The 10,634-nt window shown below is 50.0% G+C and overlaps 1 protein-coding gene and 1 non-coding gene across 2 annotated transcripts in view; one reads left to right on the top strand and one right to left on the bottom strand.

Moving 5' to 3' along the window:
• Positions 1–206: 206 nt before the first annotated feature.
• TRNAG-GCC (transfer RNA glycine (anticodon GCC)) lies at positions 207–279 on the bottom strand. The gene has a single exon. It is a non-coding gene; the product is annotated as a tRNA-Gly (tRNA).
• A 9,798-nt stretch (positions 280–10,077) lies between these two features.
• The window catches only part of TMEM61 (transmembrane protein 61), a 10,075-nt gene continuing 9,518 nt past the window's right edge, over positions 10,078–10,634 (top strand). Inside the window, 1 exon segment of the mRNA XM_024739317.1 lies at positions 10,078–10,568. Within this exon segment, the coding sequence (XP_024595085.1) occupies positions 10,554–10,568 (15 nt within the window). The 5' untranslated portion in view covers positions 10,078–10,553.

Consider the following 10,634-nt stretch of genomic DNA (forward strand, 5'->3'; position numbering starts at 1 on the left):
TTCCTGCCCTTTTCACAGTTACTTGAGATGGTCCACTGCCCTAACATTAACTTGATTCTTTTGTTTTTTATTCTTTTAAAAAATTATTTATTCATTTATTTGGCTGTGCCGGGTCTTAGTTGCGGTATGTAGGATCTTTAGTTGCAGCATGCGGATTCTTTTTAGTTGGTACATGCAGGCTCTTAGTTGTAGCATGCAGGATCTAGTTCCCTAACCAGGAATTGAACCCGGGCCCCCTGCATTGGCAGTGCAGAGTCCTAACCACTGGACCACCAGGAAAGTCCCTAAGTTGATTCTTGCCTAACCTTAATCACGTTGAGTTTCTGACAAACTAAAGAATCTCAAGCAGAGGGGGATGGCATGATCAGAATAGAGTTCAGAGAGGAAACTCTAGCTGCCACGAGGGGCATGAACTGGACAGAGGAGGCAGGGCCAGCAGGGAGGCTGATGCAGGGTCTCGGGGAGAGATGAGGAGGCCTGGGGTAGAGCTGGCAGTCTCAGTGTGGGGAGGAGAGGGAATGAGGATGGGTACTGGGACCTCAAGAGGATGCTCAGGTTATGGCCACGTGGTGTTGGAAATTCAGGGCAGGAGATCTGGGGCTTAGAGGGGAGGTTCTAGGCTGCATATGGAGATTTATCTGCTTAGAAGTATTGGGTGGGCCAAAAGGTGCCTTCAGTTCTTGAAGTAAAAATAAAAGACACATTTTTCATTTTCACCAAGAACTTTATTGAACAACGTATTCACCCTTTTGTTCCACTACCTTCTACCATTTTCCAGGCAACTTCATAATTCCATCTTCCCAAAACTTTTTATCTTTTTGAGCAAAGAACTGTTCAGGTGCCTTTTACAGTCTTCCAGGAAATTGAAATTTTTTCCATTAAGAGAATTTTGTAAAGACCGAAATAAATAGAAATCCGAAGGTGCATTGTCTGGTGAATATGGTGGATGAATCAAAACTTCCCAGCCAAGCTGTCACAGTTTTTGCCTGGTCATCAAAGAAACATGCAGTCTTGTGTTATCCTGATGAGAGATTATGCGTTTTCTGTTGGCTAATTCTGGACGCTTTTCATCGAGTGCTGCTTTCAGTTGGTCTAATTGGGAGCAGTACTTGCTGGAATTAATCGTTTGGTTTTCTGGAAGGAGCTCATAATAAGAGGGCTCCCTTCCAATCCCACCATATACACAACATCACCTTCTTTGGCTGAAGACCGGCCTTTGGTGTGGTTGGTGGTAGTTCATTTCGCTTGCCCCGCGATCTCTTCCGTTCCACATTATTGTACAGTATCCACTTTTAATCGCCCGTCACAATTTGTTTTAAAAACGGAATATTTTCATTACGTTTAAGTAGAGAATCGCATGCGAAAATATGGTCAAGAAGGGTTTTTTCGCTTAACTTACGTGGAACCCAAACATCAAAGCGATTAACGTAACCAGGCTGGTGCAAATGATTTTCAACGCTTGATTTGGATATTTTGAGCATGTCGGCTATCTCCCGCGTGGTAGAATGTTGATTTTTCTCAATTAATGTCTCGATTTGATCGCTATCAACTTCAACTGGTTTACCCAACCGTGGAGTATCATCCAGCAAGAAACCTCCAGCACGAGACTTCGCAAACCACTTTTGACACATTCGATCAGTCACAGCCCCTTCTCCATACATTGCACAAATCTTTTTTTGCATTTCAGTTGCATTTTTACGTTTCTTGAAATAATAAAGCATAACATGCTAAAAATGTTGCTTTTTTTCTTCCATCTTCAATATTAAAATGGCTACACAAAAATTCACCAATTTTGATGTTTTTTTTTTTTAATGTGCACTGATATGACAGCTGTCACATACAATCTAACAAAATTGTTTCAAATGAAGTTAAAGACAACTAAGTGCTACTAGAGCCGTCTTACGGAAAAAAACCGAACGCACCTTTTGGCTCACCCAGTAGTAACTGAAGCCATGGCAGTGAACCAGGTTGTCTAGGACAACGCAGAAAGGGCCAAAGCATGCTGTGCTCAATCCAGTGTGGTCAGAGGACATCTGGTCACCAAAGGGGGTGAGGGTCACAGACCCCTGCCCAGGGCTTGTGGGGGGCGGTGCTAGGCCGTATAGTCCTTCTCCAGGGTGGCAGTGCCCTCCTGTGCAGGTAGTGGAGAAGAGGAAGCCAGGACACACTTGGTGAAGAAGCACAGGACTAGGTAGGTAGTGATCGGTGCTTGCTGGGAAGAGAAGGGAGCACCCAGTCCAGGGTGGCAAGATGAACTGATGACTAAGTGAAGCCAGATCTCCTGCCTCCACTGTCAGTGCTTTTTCCACCTCCCCTAGGCCAAAACGTATCTGGTCCAATCTCTTCAATTACTGATGTGGAAACTGAGGTCAAAGAGAGGAATGACTTGGCCAGGGTCACTCTGCAGGCTAATAACAGATTTGGAGTAAAATCAGAGCATTCAGGCCCGTCAGCAGCCTTAGCTACTGTCAAGGGCAACCGCTCATTGAACTGTTGATAAACCAGACCCAGAAAGGGTAGTGAGTGATTGCTTTGCTGCAGCTGGTGTCCTTGTTTGGGTGAATTCACTGAGCACTGATCATGGGAGACAGAGCATCTTAGGAGGGAAGTGGTGATTTGGTTGGAATGGGCTGGGGGGAGGTTCTTATGAGACATCAGGCATTGGTTGCGTGGGGCTGGGTTGGCACAGGAGGTAGGAGCTGAGGCAGGAAATGGGGCACTTCAGAAATCCTGGGCTAGGGTTTCCCTGGTGGCGCAGTGGTTAAGAATCCACCCGCCAATGCAGGGGACACGGGTTCGAGCCCAGGTCTGGGAAGATCCCACATGCTCTGGAACAGCTAAGCCCGTGCACTACAACTACTGAACCTGCGCTCTAGAGCCCGTGAGCCACAACTACTGAGCCCGCATGATGCAACTACTGAGCCTGCGCTCTAGAGTCTGCGAACCACAGCTACTGAGGCCGCATGACAACTACTGAGCCCACGCGCGACAACTACTGAAGTCTGCACGCCTATAGCCCGTGCTCTGCAGCAAGTGAAGACACTGAAATGAGAAGCCCATGTGCCACAATTACTGAGCCTGAGCTCTAGAGCCCGCGAGCCACAATTACCGAGCCCATGTGCCACAGCTACTGAGCCTGCGCTCTAGAGCCCATGAGCCACAACTACTGAGCCCGTGTGACACAACTACTGAGCCCACATGCCACAACTACTGAGCCCACGCTTAGAGCCTGTGCTCTGCAATAAGAGAAGCCACCACAATGAAAAGCCTGTGCACTGCAACGAAGAGTAGCCCCTGCTCGCTGCAACTAGAGAAAGCCCGCGTGCAGGAACGAAGACTCAACACAGCCAATAAATAAATAAAAATAAATAAATAAATAAAACAGTATGATCTTTATTAAAAGAGAAAAAAAGAAGAGAAAGAAATCCTGGGCTAGAGGGAGATGATTCCAGAAGAGCCTCTATATACCTGCAAAGAAAGCGCTGACTCTATGAACAGAGTCTAGGATTTCTATTAGACTTGGCATGGAATTAGTGAGTCCAATTCAGAGGAGGAAGGAGGAGAAGAAGAAAGAGAATTAAGCCTTGGAATAGAGTCCGAGAGCCAGAAAGGACTCCCAACTTTTTATAGGTAGGGCAACGGAGGCTGAGAGGAGACAGAGACTTGGCCAAGGCCACAAGTCACAGTCAGGACACAAACCAGCCCTTCCTATCTGTGAGGGCAGCTCTCTTCGCTCACGCCCCACCTCAGCACATTGAGAATCATTCTCCCCACTGACAGGAGGGCTTGCTGTGTCTTTCTCGGGATCTCTGGGAACAGCTGGCTCTTTCCCAGAATCTGCAACCCTTTATGTGTCTGTTCCCAGAGGTCATCCTGGAGTCAAGGCTGCTGCCAGCCCTGCATCCACAGAACTTTGTTTCAGCTCCCAGACAAGATTTCCTCCCCTGACTGGCGAGCATCTTCCCCATGCTCCAGGGCTGCTGGCCCAGTCTCAGCCTGCCCAGAACAGAGGCCCCAGAAGAGCCCAGGGCCGTCTCACTTGGGCAGAAAATGCCTTCCAAGGAAGCTGAGGCCTTGAGGTTCTAATCCTTTTCTTACCCACAGACAGAAGTTTCCTTTTTTAGAACATGAACTCAGAGGACGCAGCTCCTTGCCTCTCCATGAATAGACTATCTCCCAGGCACAGAATTCCAAGAACCCAGGGGGCCACTAGAGACAATGGCCTTTCAAGGTTGACTGCAGGGGGAGAGCATGTCCCTTGTAGGGTGGCTTCAGCTGGCTCTCATGGTCTGAAAACCATCCTGGCACCAAGTCTGGAATCTTGAAAATTTCCCACAACCCCACTCACCCGCCTTCAAATCATCTACACTTATTCATTCTGCCCTTCATTTAACAAGTGTGTATTGAGCACCTACTATGTGTCTAGCCTCTTTGAGGCACTGGAACTTTTTGGACATATCAGATAAAACCGACAAAGATCCCTATCCACCCTATCCAAGAAATCCATATTTTAAGAGAGGAATGGTTAAAAGAGACCTCTGTACTATTTTATATATTTATTCAGAGGCAGGAGATAGAGAGCTTTGGTGTTGGATGGACCTGAGTTTAAACCTGCTCTCTTCTCTGATCTTGGGTGGCTGTTTTAACTTCTCTGAGCCTCAGTTTCCTCAATGCTAAAGTGGAGATAAAAATTCCTACTTTATCCTCAGTTGGCTAAATATTGAGTTACCATATGATCCAGCAAGTTGGCTCCTAGGTTGTACACCCGAGGGAAATGAACTTGTACACGAATGTTCACAACAGCAGTATTCATAATATCCAAAAAGGAGAAACAACTCAAATGCCCATCAGCTGATGAATAGGTAAACAAAATGTGCTATATCCATACAACGGAATATTATTTGGCAATAAACAGGAATGAAGTACTGCTATGTGCTACAACATGGATGAACCTTGAAAACAGTATGCAAGTGAAAGAAGCCAGACACAAAATACCACATGTTATATGTTTCCATTCATATGAAATATCCAGAATGAGCAAATAGATCACTCATTGCCTAAGACTGGGGGAAATGGAGGAATTAGGAGTATAATGGTTAAGGGGTGCAGGGTTTCTTTCTTTTTTTTTTTAAAGAGAGAGAGAGAGAATTTTTAAAAATTGATTAATTTTATTTTTGGCTGCATTGGGTCTTGTTGCTGCGCGTAGGTTTTCTCTGGTTGTGGCGAGCGGGCGCTACTCTTTGTTGTGGTGTGCAGTCTTCTCACTGCTGTGGCTTCTCTTGTTGCGGAGCACGGGCTCTAGGTGCGCAGGCTTCAGTAGTTGTGGTACGCAGGTTCAGTAGTTGTGGCGCACCAGCTCAGTTGCTCTGCGGGATGTGGGATCTTCCCGGACCAGGGCTCGAACCCGTGTCCCCTGCATTGGCAGGCGGATTCTTAACCACTGTGCCACCAGGGAAGTTCTGGTACAGGGTTTCTTTTGGGGGAATGAAAATGTTCTAAAATTGATTATGGTGATGGAGGCACAACTCTGTGGATATACTAAAAGCCACTGAATTGTACACTTTAAATGGCTGAGTGTTATGGTACATGAATTGTATCTCAATAAAGCTATTAAAAATTTCCTACCATGTAGGGCTCTTGGAGGACTAAATGACCTAAGTATACAATGTACCTAACACAGCATCTTGTATTTGGTAGTTAATGGATGCTAACTTTTAGTCTGTTGATAATCCTTAATAGGCTTGTTTATACAAAAGCTTAAAAATATGTCCTTTGTCAACACAAGAATGCCGTAACCTTTGGTAATCAGTGTTGTGCCTTGAGCAGGTGGTCCTTCCCTACCCCCAGTCCCAGTCCCTTCTTTGCCTGTTGAAATCCTACCTGTATCCCAGCTCAGCTTAAATGCCACCTCTGCAACACCTCTGTGTCGGTCCACCTAGAAATCCTGGGGCATTCAAAGGCAAGCTTTCGCCACAGTCTGGCTTGTTTCCTAATTCTTTGTGAACACTGCCTCTCCATGTGTCCTGCCCTCTGTGTCCAGCACCTGGCACGGAGGACCTGATCCTGTAACGAGAGGGTTTATAGCTCACATGCTCTGTCTCCCTGGCATAGAACCTGTAATGGGCAGAATTCTCCCATGGCCCTCATAACCTTTGCCCTCTGGTTACATGGCAAGAAGAATTTCATAGATGTAATTAAGGTTACTAATCAGCTGACCTTAAGATAGAGAATTGGGTGGGCCTAACCTAATCACAGGAACCCTTAAAAAGCAGAGTTTTCTTCCATTGGTAGCAGAAAAGGCAGAGAAATTCAAAGCGGCCTCTGAGAGCTGAGAGCAGTCCCCACCAGGGGGAAAATGGGGCTTAGTCCTACAATCACAAGGACCAGGATTCTGCATGGAAGCAGGAATCTTGCTCAGAGCTGCCGGATAAGAGACAGCCCAGCCCACACCTTGACTTGAGTTTGGCCTTGTGAAGCCCTCAGCTGAGAATCCAGTTGAACCTACCTTGACTTCTGACCTACAGATAATAAACAGGTGTTATCTTAAATTGCTATGTTTGTGGTAATTTGTTATGCAGCAATAGAGAACAAATATAGCATCTGTCTGTGGAGGGACATTTTATCCCCATTTTCTAAATGAGGAGGCCCAGAGAGGTGCCATCAGTTGCCCAGGATTGCACAGCGCACTAGTGGTAGGGCTGAGCCAGAGGCTACAGTAGGGGCTGGCAAATACTATCTGTAAAGGTTCAGACAATTAATATTTTAGGCTTTAGGGGTCATATGGTTTCTGCACTTAGGGAAATGTTTTTCTACCTTTAAGGGTTGGAGACTGGTTTTTATCTGTGAAGGGGGACATTCTGATTTCTTTTAACTTATTGATAGTTTCTGCAATGTCCAGCTATTTCTTTTTATTGGAAAAGACAATTAATATTTTAGGCTTTAGGGGTCATATGGTTTCTGCACTTAGGGAAATGTTTTTCTACCTTTAAGGGTTGGAGACTGGTTTTTATCTGTGAAGGGGGACATTCTGATTTCTTTTAACTTATTGATAGTTTCTGCAATGTCCAGCTATTTCTTTTTATTGGAAAAGAGGTAGGGAAGGCAGTGATTTTACTTCTGTTAGCATGCCCAGGGCTCTGATGGATGAATCTGTAAAGTCCTGTGGGAGCTTGGGAGAGGGACCAGATAATTCTTCTTTGGGACACTGAGGAGACATCACCCAAAGAAGGTGACCTGTGACCTGTCTTAAGGGAAGTGTATGAGCTCACCAGGTGAAGCTGGTAAAAGGGAGGGCCTTTATAGCAAAGGTGTGGTATTGTGCTTGGGACACAGTGGACAGTAGTTCAGGAGTGGCATGGGAGGAGTGCAGGAAATGAAGCTGGTGTCATTATTCTGAGGGCAGTGGGAAGCACTGAAAAGTTTAGGCAGGTGAGGGACTTACTGGGATGCTGCTTTGGAAGCTCAAGCTGGTGCCTGATGATGGGCAGAGAGCCTGAAGTCAGAGAGGCCAGCAAGGGGTGGGTAGCAGCAGCCCAGGCTGTAACTGAGGAAGGGCCAGTGTGGCAAAAAAGGAGAAGTACATGTGGGTATGGAAGATTCAGGCGGATGTGGATTTCAGCACTTACTCTGCCACTCCCCACTCCCAGCCCCCCATTTATCAGCTGTGTGACCCTGAGAAGGTATCAGTATTTCTCTCTCAGCCTTGATGAATTGACTGAAGTGACAGTTCAATGGGAGAAGCACTGACTGGTGACGTCCGGTAAGTGGGTGCAAGTGGTAGTCCCCTCCCCCACACCTGGAGGCAAAGGCTGGTGACCGATTTTCTGCTCTGAGTTGCCCAGTGGTGCCGGGGAAAGCCTGAGGCTGATTGTTCAGAAAGGACCTGCAAGTATTCCCAAGCCTGCATGGTCCCCACAGTGCCTGGGCATCATGGCAGACTTCGGGGGCTGGGACCAGATCCCCCAAAAGTGGGGAAGAGGAAGATGGAGCCAGAAGAACTGGACCAGATCCTCAGGTTCAAATCAACACCCGGTCCCAGTCTCCTCTGGTCCTGGCTCTGCTGGGTCTGGCTGGGCCCTGCACCAAGTCACATCTGGTCCCTGCCCTCAGGGTAGTCCCCATCAACTAGGGGAGATTCACAAACTGAACCATCATGTAATACGAGAGCGTACCCAAGCCAACTCCTCATAGGTAAGGTCTTACTAAACTACGAGGCCCTCATAGCTTCCCTGGGAAGGAGGTACCATTGTCTCCATTTTATACATAAGGAAACAGCAGCTTAAAGAGAAGGACGTGGCCAGAATCTTCCGGCCTGGAAGTGGCTGAGTCAGGACAGAAGTTATAACCAGGCCACCACCTCCAGGGCGTGAGTGTCCAGCCTGGGCCAGGGGACTCGTGTTCCAGCAGGGTCAGGTGTGTGCCCAGGCCCTGATCTCAACCTTATCAGCCTGTGACCTGTGACCCTGGGGAAGGAGAGTCTGGATCAGTGAGGGGCCCACACCGGCATGGATGCCTGCCCCTGGAGAAATGGGTGGAGCTGACAGCTTCACGGCCTCCAGATGCTCACTCATATCCCCCCTGAGTAGGCCCACAAGGGCACCGAGAAGGCTGCTTGTCCCCACCTCCAGATTAAGCAGAGCAAAGCTGAAGGAGGTCCTGGTTTGAGGTCTACCTGATCCCTATCTCAGCTCAGCCACCTGTGAGTTCTTTAGACTTGCACAGGCCTTTGCCCCTCTCTGAGCCTCAGTTTTCTGTCTGTAAAATGGGAACGCTTACATAGCCCACACACACAGTGAAGATGAAATGAGATAACATGTAAAAGGACCTCGCTGGTCAGAGGAGTCGGTGCTTAGAGAATGCTAAAACTCTCAGGTGGCATATTTCCTCAGAGACAAGGAGTTTAAAAATTGGGGGCCTGGGCCCTGGCGCTGACCTGCTCTGTGACTCTGAGACAGTGGTTCCCCCTCGCTGAGCTTCAGATCTCCACTGGACAGGCTGCTCTGACCTCCCCGTGTCCCTGGGTTGGTCGGGGAGTTGGTCGCCACCGGCTCAGTGGGGAATCCTTGGCCATGGCTGAGGGGAATCCGCCCAGTCCCCTGGCTTGTTGGAGCAGCAGGACGAAACATAAACAAAACCCAGACCTCAGCTGGTCCGGAACCACCTCCCTTTGACCCACGTGAAATTGTCGAGGTTTTACCTGCCTGGGACTTTGCCCAGCCTTTGCACATGCCGTTCCTTCAGCCTGGATGCTGCCACCCCATCCCTACCTTCTACAACAGGTGTCCTCCCAGAGAAGACGTCACACAAGCACACACACTGACCCTTCTCCAGGCTCCTAAATCACCTGTCCATAAAATCTGCCTCCTGCCTGCACTTGTGAAAGGGCTGAGCTCTATTAACCTGCTCAGCTTAACTCATTCAATCCCTGAAGACCTGTGAGCTGGGGTCCTCAGCCCTCCTTGGACACAGGAGGGAGTAGGTTCAGAGAGGTTAAGGTCACACAGGAGGTGGGAGGCCCTGCTCTCAAGCCCCCCTCTCCTGGCCTCTCACTGCCTGGGTCAGTGACTTCACTCGTTTAGAGGCTGGGGAAGCACTTAAATGCCTTCTGTTATTTCGGAGAATGCCTTCCTCCTGGGGATGTGAGAGCCTGGAGGCCCGGGAGGGCTTGCTGTCCGATTGACTGCTGTGAGAAGAAAAAGCCAGTTGTCAAGGAGTATGCGGTAAACAGTCAAGTAACTTCCCCTCCTTGGGCCTCAGTTTCCCTTCCTGTAGAATGGGAGTGAGGAGGCCTGGGCTTCACAGCCCTCTCAGACTGAGCACCGATGGCTCTCAGAAGAGTTCGTGTCCGGTTCCCAAGCCCGCCCCCGTGGAGTAGTGGGGGCGGGATGGCCCCAAGGACTGCGGGTTCCCCGACTGTTCCAGGGAGGTTCTGGTTAAGGGCTCCCCCCGCGCTGGGAAACCCCGACCTCCGCCAGCCCAGGTCGCGCTGTCGCTTTAAGGTCGGGCGCGGCACCTGGAGCCGCCTGGAGCCGCGCCACCCTGGAGTCTCCGCAGGCCCTGCGGCCGTGAGGACGCAGATCCGAGGAGAGGTGGGGCCGGCCGCTCCCTGAGCCCGAGCCCAGGGTCCAGGCCGCAGTCGGCCAAGCCCGAAGCGTGGGCGGGAGCCAGGGGATGATCATCACCGGAGTCGACAGCGAAGCCGGACTCCACGCGCCCCTCGGCGCCCCCACCCGGTGGCCGAGACCCTGCGCGGTGAAGCGGGCTTTGCACCGCTCCCACCGGGTCGGGGCGGCGATCGGACGGGACGCACGGCGGCGGACGAGATGCCCTGGACCAGACCCGGAGCCGGACAGTAGCGCTTCTGCGGGCTCGGAGAGCTGGGCTGGGGGACGGTCGCCGGGCCGCCCCTAACGCCGGGCGCCCCCTGCAGACCAGAGAGACCGCCCTTCCCAGGTTCGCTCTGCCCATGGGCGCGACAACCATCATGCCTTCACGTGACTCCGCTCGGCTCGCCAGGCTCCCAGCTCCGGGACCACGCCTGACCCTGCAGCGCGATGGCTGCGCGCAAGGTGGGTATAAGCTTCCTTCTCTCCCCGCCCTTAGGAGCATCTCGGCTCCTCCTGATCCAGCCCCCC

Source organism: Neophocaena asiaeorientalis, unplaced genomic scaffold (assembly GCF_003031525.2).
Source record: "Neophocaena asiaeorientalis asiaeorientalis breed wild unplaced genomic scaffold, Neophocaena_asiaeorientalis_V1.1 scaffold138, whole genome shotgun sequence".
Taxonomy (NCBI): Eukaryota; Metazoa; Chordata; class Mammalia; order Artiodactyla; family Phocoenidae; genus Neophocaena; species Neophocaena asiaeorientalis.